Here is a 21,012-nt window from a genome sequence, read left to right as displayed (position 1 = left end):
ATACCCTTTTTTTAAATTGTTCTGGATCTTCATTATATTCAGAAGCCAATTCTGCCAAGTAATCTGAAGCATGGCAAGAAACTACTCCATTAACATTACCTAAAGAAGAAATAAATGTATAATTTAGTACACAGAGAGAAAATCCCTTACCAGTACTCAGTTCTGCTCTATACTGCTTAGCTACTATATTTCTTTAAACTAAAATAAAGCATTTTTTTCCTTTAAAACTCTTAAACCCTCCTCCCCATTTTACTCAAATATATATAGGAGTCATTTATCTACATTAAAAGCAGTAAATATGCGTAACTGGAACACACACAATGATATTGTAAGAATCCAGTGACAGCAAATACGAAAGAGAATTCCACAGCAGAACATTTTCTGTGTAGAAAAATACAGTAGAACTTCTATCAGATAGGACAAAAACTGACAAAGAACTACAAAAATAATGAAAAAAAAAGTGTCCATTACAAAAAAAGGATAAAAAGAAACCTTCCTCAAATATCAAAATGTATAGACAATATTGAACTTTTGTTCACAAAGACCGTTACACTAAATGGATGTGAAACCCAAGATGATGTGAAAAACTGGAATGGAACAGACAATGCCAGCTCTCTGGCATATAAACTATGAGCTTGGCTTCAGTCATACAGCTGACACAGCTATATTGTTCCCAATTACAAGCGCATTTCATTTAATGCTAGCTTGGATATCTCCAAAGACAGACTTCAAACATATCCTATGAGGTTCAATTGTAACTTCAGCTCCTAGTGATTTCATTTTAGATTCTCATGAAGAGTCTGGCTCAGGTCCTGTTTCAGAGAATGATCCTGCAACTTGCCTTGATCGATGGTTTAGCATCAAATGAATTTTTAGAAAAACTCAATTCTTACTCAGATGTTTATCCTAGAAGACAGCATTGTGTGGTTTTATTCCTAGAGATTTTCAGCATGCATTCAGAAGCTGATGCAATAGGTTTCACTGCTTGCTCTACTTAAAAGTTTGCATTGTTTTACTGATGATTGTTAGACTACCACTGGCAATACGAGGTGCATAAACATTCTAACTGTGATCCCTGCTTACTTGTAATTTCTTCATCTTCTAAGTCTTGCAGTATAAGCTTTTCAGCATCTTGATTTCTGCTCCTTATAAAGTTTAAATAGGAGAGCACTGATTCTGGCAAGTCATCTGAAACCTAGAAAAACACGATGTTTAACATAAATTCTACATTTTCATTTCACAGCCACGACCAGAGGTAAATACTTGACATGCAAGAATAAAGACTCATTTTGGCTTCACCTATAAAGCACTGATGGAGATTTAGTAGCAATTGCTACCAAAATTGTTCCCAATTCCTACACTCTTCCCATTGTCTTATCACCCACTGAACAACTAATAATTCTCATTTCTAATTACATTCTAACTAAATTTTGATCGGAACACATTTTGGTAACTTATCTTCCACTATCTTCAGAAACATGTTTCAATTAACATTTCTTTATAATTGTGTTGGACCAAGAAATTAAGAAAAAGGCTAAGACAAAAATTAACAATGATGCACAGGATCTTTTTCTTAAAAATGTTCAGACTCATTAAAAAATAAATTAATTTTAAATTTACTAATGTTTAAAGTATCCATGTAAATCAGATGCTTCAAATTTCTTTACTACATAGATACTTTTTATTCAAAAGACTGTCTTTTACTGCATTTGGGAAAATGGAGTGACTTCTCTCAGATGCGTAAATTGCGGTAAACATTGCTGGCGTTCAGCATGTGAGTGCATAAATAATTATCACTGATGCCTTTGCCTATCTTTATGTCATATCAAACATGATTTATGGTAACATATGACCAATATCATCTACCCTAATATCCTATAGACCAATCCTGTTGCTACGCGTCTGAAAGACTAAAATAACTGAAGAGGACCCAAATAATTGATTGGATTTCAGAGGAAAATCTTTCCCCAAAATAAGAAATCGTCCAAAAAAGAGAACCTGAAGCACCAATTTATATGAAATTAATATCAGGAAGTCTTCAAACATAAGATAGTCTCTTGTAAGATTTAAATACAGATTTAAATGAAGAATCATTGGCTTATTTATCCAGATTTAATCTACCTTGTTAGCTTTAATAAAATCTTCCAGCTTCAGAGGATTCTAAAACAAATCATTATCTACAATCATTACCTGATTTTCTCACTTAAGCAGAATGCTGATATTCATCTCTTTTATTGTCTTGTCACCACTGGAGGTTACATTTTTAATGAAGCAATACTACTGAGACTACTTTTCAGAAGAAATCCTCAGGTTAGGTATGTCAGGAAAAAGTTCATTCATCAGATAGGCTTTCCAATACCCATACTACTTTCAAGGAGAAACAGATGCAGTTTTAGCTTATTGAATACTTACTGTCTCACTGTCACTCAAAGATTCGTCTGATACCTCTGTGACAGGATCATCTGCTTCAAAGGAAGAAACACTGATTCTGTTTAATTCAATTTCTATTTCTTTTTCAATTCCTTCAATATCTTCTGACATTTTACTTTCCACAGCTTCTTATCTGCTTTCAAAGCTACAGAAAGAAAACATTTAACTGTCAGCACTGCATGAACCAAAATAAAGAGGGCGCTCATTTAGCATAAGTTTATTCAGATGTATTTATTGAACAGTTGGCTTAAAGCATGAAAAGGAACAGCAGAAGTTTGTTCTGAACACCTCACTCCATACCAACATGCAAAAAATAAGAAAAACGTTAGTGATAAGAGAATCCCCCCTCACTCTACCCCTCTAAATTTTGCAAGTGCTACCAAATTTCAATATTAAAAACCTCTGCCTGCTGTCTACTCCTTGTGGACAGTACCAGCGCTACGACCTAAGCCTCACCACGTTTTTTTTTCCCAGACCTAATAGCTGCAAAGGAAAAAAAAAAGCTTCAAACAATAAATACATATTAACAATTACAAAATAAGACTACGAATCCAGAAAGTACTCAATGAAGTTGTAATGATACAGAGAAAGTGGTGAGAAATGGCCTAACCCACAGAAGTACAAGACTTGTAGATGGATCCAGGCAGGAGGGGCAGCGGTTCCTCACCATCACCCCCTCCCTCCGCAACCTGCACCCTTCTCCTCTCCCCTCGCCCCAATTAGAGGACAGGGGAGGCAGCCCAGACCTGCTGAGCCGCCCCTTTGCATGCTGGGGGCTGTAGTGCGCACCTCAGGACGCCCACAGCCCTCCGGTCTCCGCGATCTATTCCGTGTAGCTACTCACTTCTCGTTCAGCCGAGCTCCTACCGGAGCCCCCGCCTTCCTGGCCGCCTCCGGAGACCGACCGCCCCTTCGCCCTGAAACCCCGCAGCCCCCAACCGCCCCCGGTCAGGCCCTCCGCGGGGACGGCGAGAGCCCCGTCACCGCGCTGTTAAAGCGGGAGCGTCACCACGGCAACGGGAAGCAGCGGCTCGGAAGGCAGGCGGGAGGATCCAAACTTCGCGACCAGTTGGCGTTTCGCGCCCGGTGGGGCGGGTGGCGACGCCTCTCGGAAAGCCGCTGCGCCGCGATCGTCAGCGTGGGAGGAAACACCTCGCAGCCCTTTTTTCTGTGGTTTTGGAGTTTTGTTTGTTTGTTTGTTTGTTTGTTTTTTTAAGTAATGGACTGAAATTTCGTTTTCAGAAAAAATTGTTCAGCAATTACTCGAAAAAAAAAATTAAAAGCAGACTAATGACAAAGTGTAGAAAAGGCGGATGAAAATGCCGTGGTTTTGCTTCCTGTGTGCCGAGAGAACTCCAGAGGAATGAAAACCTGCCAGGCACCCCTTCTGCGGTCGCACATTGGGGCCCTGCCGTGGCTTGGGAAGGCCGACGGCCCGCTGGCGTGGGAGGGCGGCGGCAGCGGCTGGCACCAGCGGCGGGGCCCGGGGGGCCGGGGCTCCGGGGTGGTCAGCCAGGCCAGGTCCGGGGTCCGGGGCTCCGGGGTGGTCAGCCAGGCGAGGCCTGGGGGCCGGGGCTCGGGGGTGGTCAGCCAGGCGAGGCCTGGGGGCCGGGGCTCAGGGGGGGTCAGCCAGGCCAGGCCTGGGGGCCGGGGCTCGGGGGTGGTCAGCCAGGCCAGGCCTGGGGTCCGGAGCTCCGGGGTGGTCAGCCAGGTGAGGCCCGAGGGCTCCCGGGAACCAGCAGCTCGGCATGCCCCACTGCCTGCGGGAACAAAAAATAATGGTTCAGAAAAGAAGATCAGAGAAAGGCGCATGCAAATTATTTGAGAACTGGAGAAAATGTCCAGGCGGAGAGTTAAAGACTCCACACAATTCAGTCCAGCAAAAATGATACGGGGCAGGGACAGTGCAGACAATATAATTTTGGTGTGTAATGATATTTATAGGGAATGCATCTGTCCCTAAAATCTGCTTAGGAATACCAAGGTGCAAAGACAGGTGTAATAGAAAAATAAGAACTGAAATGTAAAGACAGGCTTTACATAGAAAACGAGTACTTTTGTGAGCAATAGGAAGGATCTGCCAAGGGTAGTAGGGTTTTTTCCCATCTCCTACCATCTTTAAAGTAAACTGAGTACCTTCCCGAAAGACTTATGGTTGTTAACCGCAAAGTACTGCATTCAAGGGCAACCGTTTACCATTTTCTCACTGGTGTTATGGATGAGTAAGACATTTAAATCTTAAAACAATGGAAAATCATCCATTTGAAATCCACTCTGCCATGTCTCGTACTTTACAGAATCATGTAACCAGTGAAATTTTCAATGTGGTCAAGTCTTCAAGCACTGAGTTGAATGTGCACTTGATACGTGTTTTGTAATGCGAGTTACGCTGTGATCATGGTGACTGAAGACCATGGGCACCGTGTCACGCATTTAGCAAACAACTTTGGCAATATAAAAGATGTTTCTGTAGGCCTGTCGCCTGTAACCAGGAAGTCAGGGCCGATCAACAGAAGAAAATTTCTCTGTTGTAAGGATGTGGTTAAGTTGGGCTTCAGGAAGAAAGGTATCATTATGAGACTGTGCTCTTTAAGGTAGGATGGAAATATTCAGAGCTGGTAAGGATTTTCTTGTGAAGTAACAATGTAATTCAAAATGTACATCATTTTATAAAGGTAATATTTCTATTTTTCAGATAAGATAAACTGAATTATTATTATTATTATTATTATTATTATTATTATTATTATTATTATTATTATGGCTCAAAATAAAGCATTGAAACCGCATAGTTATTACAACAGAACTATTGCAGATGCCAGTTTTCAAGTGAAATATGTAACCGTTCAGGGTTTTTCACTAGAACAGTGCATCGCACCAATGTTTGAATACATTCTGGTTTTGAAAATTCTGATGAAGTTTAATTACTCTTAAAAGTAGTGGATCTTCTTCACGGAAAGTGCAAAACCAGTTATCTAATACAATCCATACGTTTACACAGTGCATTATTGACCCAAAGCCACTGCGGAGTTAGTTTGAGAAGCTTATAGCTTTCTTCATTCTGTGGTTTAGCAACAGAAGTTTTATAATCCAGGCAATGAGGATCTTGACAAGGCAGGCAAAGCTTGTGTTTGCTGAGTCTTTTCTTCTAATCAACAAATTTGATACATATGTAACATATGTTTTGTATGTAAAATAAGTTGTTAACGCAAGATATTTTTTGACCGCAGCGGCTTCATCTTTGTCATTTTTTTTCTGTTTTACAAATAACAGAAGACATGACTTCTTATTGTAATCAGTCTGTAGTAATTCTGACAGAAGACAAGAACAATTCCTTTCAAATAAATCCCTTTGCATTAGAAAATACTTCTTGAAGAGTATGGCTATGCTGGTTATGATCACGCATCAGTGCATGTTTGTATGCGTGCCTGCTTTACACGTGAGAAGTGTAGGACAACTGCAGTCGGCTGCCATCGCCGAAACCATCTTCTGACACTGCTCTTGGACTCCTTTCAGCTTGTACCACAAAGCCAGGCAGACCAAAATGCCAGAGTATGTTTACAGAAGAGGCAAGTCAGGTGAAAGGGAACATGAGGTGGGGGACAAATGTATGAGTTTCACTCTGTGCAAATATCTTGATAGGTCCATAAGATATGGTATCCAATAATGGTAATAATAATAATAATAATGATACATAAAAAGTAAGTTTTTCATCAGAGAGTTTACAGTGCTAAGGGTCTTCCTTGCTGAAATATGCTAAACTATGCTCAAGTTGTGAATGCCCCTGTGACTTCACTGCGGTTCTGTTGAGGTTTGCAAGCGTTTGCAAGGGCGATACCTTTGGTACTCAGGTTGTAACGCACACTTTGTGTGTATTTCATGGGCAGTTGCTATGGGCAGGGTCTCTGCTTGCCCTTCCGTTGGCTGAGTGCCCACTTGCCGTTGATGACCCATGAAGTGCATCTCTTGATTTAGTTTCATTTGAAAGGAATCCAACTTTCCACATCCTGTTATATTCCGCAACAAAAAATGGAGGAAAAAGGTAAGTGGGGGTGACTAGGAGATTCACTTCAAAAGTGTAAAGCGTACTCCAGAGTTTAGTACAAGACAGTTGGTAGCGCTGTTTGACAGCTCTCATGGCTTTGCTCGAACTGTGTGCTGGATCACGCTGAAATCATTAGACTGTATCTGCTATTTTCAACAAAAATTGCATCAGGTCGTGTAGACAAAGGAGGGCTCTTTACTATGATTCTCCCTCTTCATTTCAGCTGGTATCCTTAATAATTAGTAAACTAAGAGTATTGAAGAATATAAGGACAAGTGTATGCCAGGTTATGTAACTCTTGCCATCTCTGCGATACAAATTTTCCTACATATATGCTGCCTCCAAATGTCTTTAGTAGTTAGAAGAAAAAAAAGCTAAACAAAAAAATACATGTGTACAATATAACATTAGAGGCAATTGAGACCAGACACCATCTTGATGCTTCTGCTGTTGCCAATATTTTTTGTTCAATGTATCAGGTGACCGTTTAAATTCGTAAAACATTATCTGAAGAAAATAAATCCCATTGTTATTGATAGGCTTAGTTATATCTGTTTCATTTTGAACTGAATATATGATTATATTTTCAGCTGTGATTCAAAACTGAAAACTGAAGAATGAAAATAATGGATAAAATACTAGTACAGAAGTACTACTTAAATGTCTTCAATGGAATTTTCTTGGTAAAAATTCTGTTTTCTTTTTCTTATTTAGCAGCTTCAAATTAATTTTTTAAAAATGTTTTGAATTAAAACAATAATCCTCCTTTTTTTTCAGGCTTTGGGTCTTATGCTTTTGACATTTGGCCTGTGGCTTTTCTTTGACAGAAACAATTTATTCAGTGTGTTATGTGAGTATAAATAGAATTTTTCTTTTGTTTCAAATGATTGCAAGATAAATCAGCAGAAACAGCTATAGAATTTTTTTTTCACAAGGTGGCAGTATTGGATTGAAATGCATAGGTTATTTTTTTGTGTTGTGTGTATTTTCCATCATTAGACAGTATGATTATCAAAATAGGAGAAAATATATATCAGTATATCTACAATTTATATATAATTATAATTTATACAATTTATTTATTTCTCTTGGTGTACGGCTTATAGATGAATCACTGAAATATAAATCAACTCTATTGATCTTTTCTTTATATAATTTACCAGACTGCATTTGGCCTGCATTTGACAAGATTATAGGTCCTTTAAGGGGATATTTGGGTGGAAGAAACACAAGTTGGAGCTTGGGCCTCTCCATATAAATACTCCTTTTTCCCAGAGCATCTGTCAAATTGTTTCACAGAGAAGTAAGTTTTGGGTCACGAAATATCATCTGTGCTCTTAAAGAGTTGTCTGCCTTGTCTGCACCAAGGAGCATCAGTTCCCAACTGGTGGGATGGGAATCATCCAATACAGTAATTCTGGGATGAAGCATTTGAGATGGAAGTAATGAAAACCCCTGCTACTTTCCATATCTATGCAAAAATGGTTAAAGTGGAAAGGGGAAAGTGCCCAGTAACAAAGAGAGAGGATATCACTGAATCTGAGTCTGGATTTAATGAGAACTATATCTATGTCTACGTAGGATTTGTACGCGTGTTACTATTTTTTGGCAAACAAAATTTCTGTAAACTTGTAATTGTTCTCTGATTTCATTGTGAGTGGTTCGCATTGTTCAACTGAGTATGTTTTGTTTACATCTCATATGTTGTTACCATCCTCTGAATTTATGAAAATAGGTATCTTTCTTTCTGTGACTGTAGATAGCATAAGTAATAATAATACCTTTTTATCATTCTACTATTTCCATCCTTTCAGTAATGGCATTGCAAAGATTTGATTGTTTTTCTGGAATAAGTTTTGTAAGTGGAAGTCTCAAAAAAAAAAGAGAAGTGACACTATGAATGCATCGTGTTACAGTTTCTTCAGGCGAGAACCAGCTGGTGACATATATTTCTTGCATGTTACTTGGAATTGGATCTATTATTACTTTTACATCAGCCGTGGGATTCCTTGGAAGTGTTAAGGAAATCAAATGTCTACTAGTTACAGTAAGTGTAAATCAGACTCCAACCTTCTCGTAAAATGAAAAGGAGTTTTGTGTGCATGGAAACTGTGATCCTGTCTTGATGTTGTGATTTCCGCATACAGTGCTTAACAAATCTACTGATAGATATTTTTAGATCGTCCTGGCTCAAATGAAATCTGAACAAAACTGAAGATCCTTCCATATCACTGCATGAATGTTTTCAATGAAAAAACACGCGCAGTTCGATGCAGCAAAGATTTTAACCACTGTATGTATTCACTTAGAGGTTTAAAATTAATTTAGTATTGAAATTATGCAGAGTAACTATCTCTCAGTATGTGCTCACATCCTTAGTGTGTGCTGAAGAAATAAAGAAAAGCCTGCCACAAATTATTGCAGGTTGAAGGCACAAGTAGCTACAGTATGGCTACAATATCGAAACGGAGAGTATGATTAAAAAGCTGTTACTTATGTAGACCTACCTAGATACTCCATATTTATATACCATTCCCTTTTTAAGGGAAGAACACTTTGATTTCTGAAAAATTACACTGTAACTATACATTCTTATGATCACTTTGTTTACATTTTTTCCTTTGTCTATTGTCACCCTTTTTGAGCGATCTGTTTTAGACTATGTGAAGGCTGAACAGAGAACTGTTCTACTGATTCATTTGTTAAGCACTACAAATATCAACTGGCACAGCAGTGAGAGGAGCCCAAGTGCTATAACCAGGAATCTTGTTCTTTCTTTCTTCCTGCTACTGCCCTAGGCATGTCGCGTTTACCTCACAATTTATTAGATGATGAAAGAGAAAGAAGTGTCTCATTTCCAACTTCCATGGAAGTATCTAATATCACAATGTCTATATACTGTGGGTGAAAATTTGGTCTCACTGAAAATGAACAAAATCAACTATCTTTTTTTTTTTGTTTGTGCATCTTATAGCTCAAAGGAGTCCTTGACTAGGTGTAAAGTTTAGGTACCATGATAATTCAAACAGGAAACAATGAAATAAGAGTTTTCTTCAGTGGAGCTCAGCTGCTTAACAACAGCTTTTGTTCTTCATTTCCAAGAAAGTTATGGCTTTGTCTTTAAGCCCAAAACAGTGAGTTGTGCTTTGCCTGAAGCCTGCCTTTTAGACTACGATGTCACTTTCTGAGGGTTTGCAGGAAAAAATATTTCTTATTTTTGTTGGAATGACTCTAAATAATAGTCATGAAGGATTATACGTGAGCTTCTGGAATTTTTTATTACATTGCTCACTTGTTCAATGTTTTGTTTATACCTAATTTGGGTTTTTTTTCAGTATATGAGTTTTCAGATCCTGTTGTTTGTTACCCAGATGGCAATATCGGTGCTGATATTCGTGAAGAAAGAAGAGGTATGTAAATAAATTATGTGAGACTGATGATAATTTCAAAATAGTTCCTTGCAATTAACTAAAAAAATTCTAATAGTCAGTTCTCACTGTATGCTGTATCACCATTTGTTTGAACTTGAGTATTCTACATATCAACCAGGCATAGCAGAAGATGTGGAAAACAATCTGAGGAATTCAGCATGGTTCAATAGCTGTAAAGGAGAGTGCATGGAAATATATTTCCAGTTTCTCCTCTGAAACAAAACATACTCTTCCTGTTCAGGAATGTGGAATCAACAGGGTAAGGGACAGCTTTATTCCTTTTTGAGGGATGACCCAGAAAGTCCCTCTTTCCTGGACATCAGCAGAGGTAGGAGAAAGCATTAGATGCTGACCTGTGTCTGCTAGCAGGCGATAACATCTGCTGTAGCATTGATAGTAGGAGTCATTGGTATCATGGCATGCAAAATATGCTAATGAATTACTAATTTTATTGTTTGAGCCTGTATTTTAGGTCCAAGTGGAGATCTAATATAAGGAATATGTATCTTTGCTTTTAACAACAGGAAGCAACAATAAATACCAACAGAGGTGTTGGCGCTAGTAACTGTACTGCTTTGAAACTTTATTCAGTCATTTATTTTTCTACGTATAGCAACTCCAATAGCTTGAGCACTCCTCACAGTATTATATGGAAGGTAATCTGTACTGAATCCATACTGGTCTGGCCGCCTCCCTATTCCATAATTCCAAAATCTGTGGTTTGAGAAAACCTCCCATGACCCTGGTCTCATAAGGTTCATACAGTTCACCAAATCCTGCTGCTATTCAGACAGGGTACACCACAAATAAATTAGTTTTACTCCATCAAAGTGAATCTGTATCATCAAAATTTATTCATTAAATGTTAATTTATAATGATGGAGTTTTATATGATGGTTTTACATATTGAAAGATTTGAACTGTCAGGAATGATGCATTGTGGAGTCAGATATTTGTGCTAGGAAAATTGGTTGAAAGATTGCAGTTAAATTTATTTTATATCAACTGTAATTGCACTTGATCTCAACCTTAATTAAGTGTTGCTGAAGTATAATAAATGATGGTAACATCATCATTCACTGTGCAAACTTTTGAATTTTGTTTTTAAGATGGCTGTAGCAAGGGGGAATAAGTTGGAGAAGCCTCATTTTTTTCTTGTTTTGTAATGAAACTTTTCAGTGGCGTAGGAGTTCTCCTCTGCATGTATTCCCTGCTACACTCTCTATAATCACACTCTTTGTGATCAGCTTGTCCACTTCAATTACTGTTGAAGGTGTATTTCAACAGTCTCTGCAAAGATGCCTAATCTAGGTCCAACATGAGCTGCTAGCTCCCCTAGGCCAAAGCACTACATGTCCTGGACAAATTATGTGGTGCTCACACAAGTTTGTGTCATGTTAGGTGTAGAATCAATTTTGGTTTTGTGCTTATTATTATATGGTGCTGTGCTTATTAAAAATAAGTATGAGAGATAGGATTTAGTATTTCACGACAGATCAGGTGCATCTAAACTATGTTCCCTGGTTCTTCTGGCTCCATTTGGGCTAATCACCTTGTGACTGCCTGTGCTATGTATAGTGATTTGGGTCACTTCATTTATCTTCCTTTCTTGCTTTCAACTTTCCCATTAGTGCAATGGCTATGACATGTCTTAGATCACATTTGGCAAATTGATTAGGATGCTGCTGCTTGCAAGTAACCCTTGAAGAAACCTGAATATCAATAAAAGATCAAGGACTGTACTATCCATCCACACTCTTATCAATATGCATATATCAAATGCTATAAATATTTATGAACAGGTCCACAATCAATGGAACAACAGAATTGACGAAGTTATTTCTGAATACGGGAACGAGAGTCTGGCTGAGCAGGAACCTGTGTGGAACATTCTGAATGCTGTGCAGCACAATGTAAGAAAAAAACCCCACAAAATATCACCACCAAAAATACTGCATCAACCAAAACATTTTTATAGTTTTAGTTTCAATTTGAGTATAATGAATTGCCAGTGCTTCTCATCTGTGAATGTGGGGACAAAAGTGTGAAAGTTTGAAAACGCCTTGAAATGTTCAGTCAAAGATGGAATGAGTTTTACACTTCATTGCATACTCAAGCTGGAGGGGATTTTTTAACATTTCCATGTTAAAAGCCAGGGATCCTTTGTAATAAGGAACTTAGTTTAAAAAACCAACACCTTTAGTAAAGGATTAATTTTTCAAGATCTGCTGCTAGTATCTGATGTGGGTGGGCAGATTCCTTACTGTTGTAAGGATTATTGTGGATGAGATTAGGCTTTTGAAGGACTTGTCAATGTGTGTAGGAGCAGACAGTACTGGTCACTGAAGTTTACTGCAGCTGAAAAAACAATGGGTTTCCTAATATCTTCAACAGTGCTAGATATGATAAAACATGTGGTCTGCTTAGGTCTCAAGACTGACCTGAACCATGGACAAGCAGAGATGCTATGAAGTCAAAGCAGAGCTTCTACTGTGAGAGCATTTTAATAGGTATTGCACTGAGACTCTCTCAGAAATAACACTTAAAGCCTCAAATGAACTTGTGAATCGATACTTTCAGCACACATAATTATTAATCATCATAATTTTTGTGGCCTGGCAACATGTAATTTGTTTCCTTTTTCAGAAAAGTCTTTTAAAGCATCATTTGTATGGGATCAATTATTTTGGAAGTTGTTAGCAATGTTTTTGACCAGTGGCCCTTCAAATTAATTCTGCATCATGAGCTTTTAATTACAAACACTACAGCTTAACAGTTTAATATGGTTTAATATGCTTCTATAGACCAGCTGTGAGTCCTTTAGTATGACTTTTTGAAGCGGTGAGAATTCTTGACAAATGTTGAAGATGATGGTTTATGATTCCAGATAACTCACAAAGCATGTATGTCTAGACTGAAGATTACAAATGCATTTGTAATGTATATTTAAACTCTGTTCTTTGAAAATCCAGTCTTCTCTCATTGCATTTATGACTTCTCTAGTGATTAGTGGTGACCTCTTTATGTCAATGGTGTGGCTAGACTATGTCCTGGTATACTTGAGCTCAGTTTCTCTGAGCTGTTGTGGGAGCACAGATTTCAGCAAAGCTACCTACCCACGACCTACTCTGGTGGGCATGTTTAAATTGTATCTCAAAGACCTGTGGATATTTTGCTGTTGGTACCTAAGCCAGATAAAATTATATTAAATCTGCCAAGGTGGATTGTAATCACACTTTTGAATGAAAATTGCCATCCCCAAGTCTTGTGTTACATGCTTCCAGCTCTTTTCAATATCATTGGCATCTGCCATGAGAAAAATAAAAAGCCTAAGATCATGAATAGTATTAGAGAAGAACTAGATTTTTATATATTTGTGGTAAAATTTAATGTACTGCTTAAAGCAGGTGGTTTTTTTAACTGAACTTACAGGGTTACTGAAATTAAATGTTTTTACAGACAAAGGACAGTTTTGGCTAAATTATCTAATTTTTCACAATTTAGAAGCGGTATATTTTGGATTGACTCTTCAAAACACCAAAATGAGATGCTTTTGTTTAGCCAAAATATGGCAGACTCTTCGTCCCACAGAAAAAAACCCAAAACAGCTATTTCTGAAGTTTCGTCCTGATTCAGAATGAAAAACTGCTTGAATTTCCTACATGACAAGAATTCTGTTCTCCAAGCTGTTTGATGGCTTGGTTTGGTTTTGTGTTACTGGTATTGAAATAGATTATTGGGAAGAGCTAGCTGACAATCCATTTGAACAGGGCACGGTATTTGCTTTGTGCTTTGAGTTTGAGTTATGTGTTCACAAGAGATCAATTGCTGCTAAAACACAAATTGGAATAGGGAAACTTTCTAAAGATCTCCTCAGGCTAAGGGTGGAGAATTTTTGCAAATACGACATTAGAAGTGACAAAGGAATAACTAAAAAAGTTTTCAAAATCTGGTCCTTATTTAAGTTCCTAGATCAGAGTAAAACAGTGTCTGTGTTTTTAATTTTATTTATTAAAATATGTTTTATAAAATCTGTACTCATTTACTGTATTCATTATGAAACAGCATTTATTATGTTGATTCCAATAATGTATTGTTTTCTTTCTTCTTTTTGTTATGCCTCACAGTGAGCACGTCCTTAATATAGCTTGCTGCTTACACACAATTTCTAGACTGAACTTACTTTGGAAGGTTAAGGGGGATAGTCAAAATGTTTTGCTTTAATTTGTGTTTGTAATTTTTTATTATTATTTACATGTGTTCTAGAATAATTTAGAGTCTAAAAGAAAGTTCCTTTCAAAAGTATATTTTAATATCATGTCCTTCTTAAACCTGTACTATCCAGTGCGTATCATGGGAAATTATACATCCACAAGGGTGAAACATCCCCTGCAGAAACCTCTCTCTACTGAATACAGAGGGAAACTATCTACCTAGCTGATTTTATCAATTAAATCAAATAGCTAGCACTGGCTGGGGTGGAAATTCCTCTGCGGGAATGGAGTTACAAGTTACAGCATTTCTATTCTAGATGGAATGCTGTGGAAGATACAATGTTACACAGTGGGAAAGGAATAAAAACAAGGAAAATAGTACTCAGATCCCCTGTTCATGCATAAAATCTAGTCTGAAGAAATGGTTTTGTGATGTCCCAAGGGATTCAACATACAGTATGGTAAGAAAAAAGTCTTGAAGAATGTAACTTTTGCTACTAAATGGTTTTTGGAAAAAATATACAAAATATGTTTTCCACCAAGACTTGGCTTACAAATGCCAAAGTATTAATAATATTCATTGTTTTGTCTTTGGTCACTCTGAAGTGAGGTGTCAGTCATGTAGGCAGTTCTAAATTAAGGATATTTCAAGAAAACAGGAGTTGTGAATATCACAGATGAATATCACAGGGATATTTAGTAGTGGTTTAAGAACTAGTAAGCATCTTGGCATTTAAAAATTCATGCTGTGCAAATCAATGATGACAATGGAAAGTGACAGTATATGAAAAGTATACAGTACATTTTTCACTAGTAATTACTATTCATTTCACTAGTAATTACTATTCAATTACTATAGAGAATGTTAGCAACGTCTCCACCTGTGTGTATTATCTATTTCCATAGCATCTTCAATACTTTACAAGATAAGAGGAATGAGCAAGGCATTGATATATGAGATGTGTTTCCTGAGACCAGTTCATGTTAGCATTTACATGTCTTAATATTAAGGGACCAGCTTGCATAGGACCATCAGATATCATCACCTGATAATAGAAAACTGGAGCAAAGCTATACATATTATGCACTTCTATAAACCCTCCAGTGTTAATAGGGCTATCCAATGAGAACAAAAATTCAGTGGGCAAAGGTTTTTTCTTGACAATGCAGGACAGTAAATAATAGAAAGGATGTTGTCAAATAGCATCTGGTATTGTCTTCCTCATTGGTTTGGAATTGTTCCCTGTTTCTACAAACCCTTGCCATTATTAAAAGATCACTTCAAAATACAGAAAGCATTTATTTATGTTTTATTATATTTATAGCTATTTTAAGCTATGTAATAATTTATAATTTCTTTTAAAAAGCAATATAATACCAATAGACTGTAATCTGGAAAATATGCACATCCATTTCAAGATGCGTAATGTATGAGAATCAGTGAAAACTTGAAAATACTCTTTCAAGCATTTACTTGTAAGGTAGTCTCTCAGTTATACTCACACAAAAGCAAATTCCCTTTTGATTAAGTCACAAGCTCTAGAACATTTCCATACAAAAATATAAGATTTACTTAAGAACAATCTGTTTAGTTCAGATAATTTTTAAAATGTTATAGCTAACTCTCCGCAGTACACATTACTGATGTATTAGTTTTCTGGCAAGTAAATATCAGAACCCATCATAACATGCAGAAAGTTCTATTCTATATATTCTAAAAGTATGTTCTTACAAAGATGCAATATGAATTTAAAAGCGGAAATTATTTTTCTTGAAATCTGTTCATCTGTACTTGCTTAGGGATGTGAAGAATATTTAAATACGTGGTTTGAAAACAATGTTTTGATCTTAACTGCAATTACTATCAGCCTGCTAATTATACAGGTAAGAGTACTTTTAACCAAAATATTGATATTCTGCTGGGGGTAAAGATCAATTCAGAGCCATTTGGCTTTGGCACGCTCTCCAAAATTTTGTAAAGCTTTCCATCAATTTTAATTAGAAGTAAGATCAAGCAATGTTTACCAATAAATTCCCATATATTCAAGCACCGTCACAGATGTTGGTGTGCAAAGTTTGTTGAATGAAATGTTTGACCTGACTTGTGAAAGCAAAGAGCATTGCAAGGACAGGAAGCAGTTAAAGAGAATGTAAAATCTGTGGAGCAAAAGACCTCTTTTGTCCTCTATTTGTACGGAACCTAGCGCATGAATATGCTAAATCAAACATGGATGTGGGCCCAAGTGACTTGCTGGAGGCCACACAGCAAACCTGTGGTAGAGCAGAGAATTCAGCTTGTATCTTCAGGCACGTCGTAATCGTTCTCCTTCTGTGTTATCCTTCATAGGAGCCAGGTTAACAGTCAGATTGACCCCATCATGAGTGAGTATCAACACATTCTTTGTTGTTTTTAACTCACCTTTTTTCCTTTCTCAGATATTTTTGATCACACTAACTGGTCAGCTATTTAGGAACATCAGAAAGAATAATGTTTGGCCAAATGAATCATGAACTCTTCTGAGCATTGCTGCGGTGCAAAAATTATCTGATCCGTGCCTGTGACAGTCAACGAAATTACTTCCACTAAAGTTTGGATCGGGCTCTACATATTGTAATCACTAGGATATTAACATTTGGGCTTTAATATGTTTGTTTATTGTTCATGGCTATGGATATGGCAGTATGCTACAAAATTATGTGTCTAAAGTCTGAAGTACTATGCCATTTACTAGCTGGTTAATAAAACTTCCTGGTAACCTGAATATTAGCTTCCTGAGTCTCCGGAACAACTTGTTCAGAGTGTTGTAAAAAGTACTGTATAGTATACCTCACTTTGAAACAGAAGGAACCCTTTATCAGATTCAGTCGAGAAATACATTTACTAAACCTTGCTGATACTTCTTTAGACCTTTACTTTTCCTTCCAGTCCTTCTCTGTTTTGTCCCTGTCTGCTGTGCTATTTAATCTCCAAAAATTCCACTCAGTCTTATAAATATTGGACTTCTATCAGCTCTTTTCCAAGAAGTGTTGCAGTAGACATCTTTCATTCTTACTGAATGGCTCTTACCATTCATTTAATCAAATGGCTTCAGTGGTTTAGGTGGAGTAAGCTTGAAACCCTAAAACATTCTTTGTCCTCTGAGCAGTGAGGTGACCTGGAATATCTTGAGGAAGACAGAGGAAGGCATGGTATTACAAGTGTAGGTGGTAGCGTTGTTAATTATTTTTTGTCTAAAACTTCCCATTTCAGTAATACATTTCCTGATGCTTATAAATTTGGTAACTTCTTTTTATTTAGTCTAAAAAATTTCCATTTCAAGTGTCTGCCACAGGATGAATTTCTTATTTAGAGAACTTCAAATAAAAGAAATATGTCAATTCAGAGGTGAATGGCATGCTTGGAACAGAATCTGAATTCCAAACTTGTATTTTTTGTTCTGTCACCAGCAAAAATCTAAGGAACACAACAATGAAGTCATTCATCCCACTCAAAGGTTTATCTGCATTAAGAATGGAAGATACCTGTTACCTTGATGTCTGTGATAGTTTAAGAGGCTTTAATCTTATTACTGATGTAATTCAGTCTAAGAATACAATCTGAGGAGGATGTTAAATAATAATAAATAAATAAACAATAGTTTTTTTCAGTAATCTTCATTTTGCAATTTACAGAGTACTTCAGAAAATTAAGATCAAGAATATGAATTTTAGTTCATAAATATAATTCTAAAATATAAAGATAACCTAACTTAACTGAAATAAACATTACGTTTAAAAATCCCAACAATCTGGTAAAATGACAGAAGCTACTTTTTCATTAGAAAGTAGATCCATTTCATTGAATAGGTCTGTGATACCGAGCAGGATAGAACAACTACTTTGCATTTACTTTTTTCCATGCATCTAATATCCAACATGGAAACTAAATACAGAATCATAGAACCATACAGTAATATAGGCTCAAATGGACATTTGGGGACTACATAGTCCAGTCCCCTGCTCAAAACAGGTCCACTTAGATCAGGTTGTTCAAGGTTGTGTCCAGGTGACCGTTGAATATCTCCACAATCTCCCTGGGCAACCTGTTCCAGTGTTTGACCACCCTCACAGTGAGAATCTTTTTCCTTACATCTGACTGGAACTTCCCATGTCACAGCTTGTGCCCTTTGCCTCTTCAACTACCACTGTGCACCTCTGAGAAGAGTTGGCTCCATCTTTTCCACTCCATCTCAATATGTAGTTGAAGCCAGCATTAAGATCTCCCCTTAGGCTTCTTTCTTCCAAGCAGAGCAAACCCATTTCTCTCAGCCTCTTCTCCTATGTCATGTGCTCTGGACCGCTATTTTGGGGTTCCTCTGCTGGAACTGCTGCAGTATGCCAATGTCTTTCTAGTACTGGGGAGCACAGGATGGGATACAGTGCTTGAGATACGGTCTCACAAGAGAACAACAATCATTTCCCTCAGCCTGGTAGTACAGCCCAGGATCAGCTGCCCTTCTCTGCTGCGAGGGCACACTGCTGACTCATGTTCAATTTGTTTTCTACCAGGAGCCCCAGTTACTTTCTGCAAATGTGCTTTCTCTCCATTTGGCCCTCATGCAACCCGTACTGCTGCATGGGGTTATTTCATCCCAGATGTCTTTACTGAATTTTATGAGTTCCCTGTCAGCCCATTTCTCCAGCTTGTCAAGGTCCCTCTGAATAGCAGCTCTGCCCTCCAGATCATTGACTGTTCTTCCTACAAGTTGCTATAATTTGCAGAGCTGCTGAAGGTGCAGTTCATCCCATCACTCAGGTTATTAAGAGAATTGCCCCCAGTCTTGATCCTTGAGGGGCGATATAATTAACCAGCCACTACCTCAGCTTTATACTGCTGATCACAATCATTTAAGCCAATTTTCCTCCCAGTAGTCCTCTTATCCTGTCCATGTATCACCACTTTGGCTATAAAGATATTATGGGAGACGATGCCGAAGGCCTTGTTAAGGTACTTAGTGGTCATTACTCTTTCAACTACTCCTACTAAGCCAATCATCTCATCATAGAAGGTAATCAAGCATGGTCAGACATGATTTGCCCTTGGCAAAGCCAAGCTGGCTGTTTCCAATGACTGGAGTTCTTCATGTGCTTGGAAAGAGTTTCCAGGAGGATTTCTCCCATAATATTCCAAGAGTGTAAGGTGAGGCTGACCACCCTGCAGTTCTCCATACCCTCCTTCTTGTCCTTTTTGAAGATGGGTGTGATGTTTGTTTCTCTGCAGCTATCAGGAATCTCCCCCAAATGCCATAACCTTTTGAAGTTGATAGAAGGTGGCTCCTTAGTGATATCAGCCAGGTCAATATGGACCCATGGACTTGTGAATGTCCAACTTGTTGAAGCACTCTAGCTTCCTGTACCATGGGTTATTCTTCTCTCCCTCAAGACCCTCCTACTAGGCTCAAGGACCTGAGATTCCTGAGGACAAACATTGCCTGTAAATACAGAGTACTTCAGCCTTTCCATGTCCTTTATCACTAGATCCTCTACCCCATTGAGCAATGGGTCCACATTTTTCTTACACTTACTTTTGCTGCCCGTCTGCTTACAGAAGCCTTTCTTGCCACCCTTCACATTCCTCAATAGTTTCAACTCCAGCTGAGCACTGGCTTTCCTGCATCCATCCCTGCATGCTTGGGCAGTGTCTCTCTTTTCCTCTTGGGTGGCCAGGAAGGTATACTTCCTTTATGTATTTGTCCTGGTTTCGACTGGGATAGGGTTAAATTTCTTCCTAGTGCTGTGTTTTGGATTTAGTATGAGGAGAATGTTGATAACACACTGATGTTTTCAGTTGTTGCTAAGTACCCTCCTAGTCCAAGGACAGCTCCCGTGCCTACTGACTGAGCTAGGTACACAAGATGGGAGGGAACATAACTAGGACAGCCAGCCCAGCTGGCTAATGGGGTATTCCATACCATGTGACGTCATGCTCAGTATACGAATGGTAGGTGTGATCCAGGAAGTACCAACCGCTACTTGGTTATCAGTCAACGTGGGTGGTGAGCAATTGCATTGTGCATCACTCATTTTGTATATTCTATCATTATTATTATTATTTTCCCTTTTCTGTTCTATTAAACTGTCTTTATCTCAACCAACGAGTTTTTCTCACTCTCACCCTTCCGATTCTCTCCCCGCCCCACCGGCGGGGGGAGTGAGTGAGCGGCTGCGTGGTATTTGGCTGCCTGCCAGGTTAAACCATGACAGTATTTGAGACCAGTACCCAGTTATCCCAGGCTTGTGTTTGAGACCAATTGACCGTTATCCATACTAGCCTTCTGCCACGCTTGCTCAACTTCCTGCACGTCAGCATGGATAGTTCTTGCACTCTGAGGAGGTCGTCCTAGCAAATCAGCCAGCTCTTTGGGGCCCCTTTGCTCTTCGTGGTAGTCTCACATATGATCCTGCCAAGCAAATACCCGAGCAACCACTTGCTCACTTATTTTAGGATTTTGAAGTCCACAGTCTCATGGTCATTGCAGATGAGACCCTTGATTTTTGCATTTCCAACCAGATCCTCCTTGTTTGTGAGTAACAGAACCGGCAGATCATCTTCTCTAACTGGATTGTTGATCACCTGCATCAACCCAGTATCATCAACACACACCAGAAATCTCTGTTGCTTGTGCCAAGCCATATTGCCCTTCTAGCAGATGTCAGGCGGTTGTCCTGAGTGCAGGGGCCAGCAATCCTGAGGCTTCCTCCTCCAGTTACCTAAAGAAGACTTTGTGGACTTCACCTTCTTGATCAAGCAGTCTCTGGTAGATACCTACTATGACATCACCTCCTTTGGTTTGTCCTCTGATCCTTGCCCATAAACTCTCAACTGGCTTGTCAGCCCTTCAAAGGCAAAGCT

At 38.3% G+C, this 21,012-nt stretch overlaps 2 protein-coding genes across 2 annotated transcripts in view; one reads left to right on the top strand and one right to left on the bottom strand.

Moving 5' to 3' along the window:
• The window catches only part of LRRIQ1 (leucine rich repeats and IQ motif containing 1), a 115,680-nt gene extending 112,227 nt beyond the window's left edge, over positions 1–3,453 (bottom strand). Inside the window, exons 1-4 of the mRNA XM_075150621.1 lie at positions 3,275–3,453; positions 2,413–2,575; positions 1,084–1,195; positions 5–99 (exon numbers count right to left, since the gene is read on the bottom strand). Of these exons, the coding sequence (XP_075006722.1) occupies positions 5–99; positions 1,084–1,195; positions 2,413–2,541 (336 nt within the window). The 5' untranslated portion in view covers positions 2,542–2,575; positions 3,275–3,453. The remainder of the gene's footprint in view (positions 1–4; positions 100–1,083; positions 1,196–2,412; positions 2,576–3,274) is intronic.
• Positions 3,454–6,783: 3,330 nt separating this feature from the next.
• Positions 6,784–16,880, top strand: TSPAN19 (tetraspanin 19). Its single transcript, XM_075155650.1, has 8 exons — positions 6,784–7,158; positions 7,253–7,325; positions 8,392–8,522; positions 9,811–9,885; positions 11,709–11,819; positions 14,438–14,581; positions 15,921–16,004; positions 16,557–16,880. The coding sequence occupies exons 1-8, from the start codon at positions 7,093–7,095 to the stop codon at positions 16,629–16,631; spliced, it is 759 nt and encodes a 252-aa protein (XP_075011751.1). The 5' UTR covers positions 6,784–7,092; the 3' UTR covers positions 16,632–16,880.
• The last annotated feature ends 4,132 nt before the right edge of the window (positions 16,881–21,012 follow it).

This window comes from Calonectris borealis, chromosome 1 (assembly GCF_964195595.1).
Source record: "Calonectris borealis chromosome 1, bCalBor7.hap1.2, whole genome shotgun sequence".
Lineage (NCBI taxonomy): Eukaryota > Metazoa > Chordata > Aves > Procellariiformes > Procellariidae > Calonectris > Calonectris borealis.
Note: the sequence above shows the minus strand (reverse complement) of the source record. Positions and strands in the feature narration are given on the sequence as shown.

Coding starts and splice junctions, on each gene's coding strand:
- TSPAN19 (XM_075155650.1), top strand. CDS start 7,093: ATGAAAATAATGGATAAAATACTAGTACAGAAGTACTACTTAAATGTC. Junction 11,820..14,437: donor TGAATGCTGTGCAGCACAAT/GTAAGAAAAAAA, acceptor TTTCTATTCTAG/ATGGAATGCTGTGGAAGATA. Junction 16,005..16,556: donor TCAGCCTGCTAATTATACAG/GTAAGAGTACTT, acceptor TTCCTTTCTCAG/ATATTTTTGATCACACTAAC.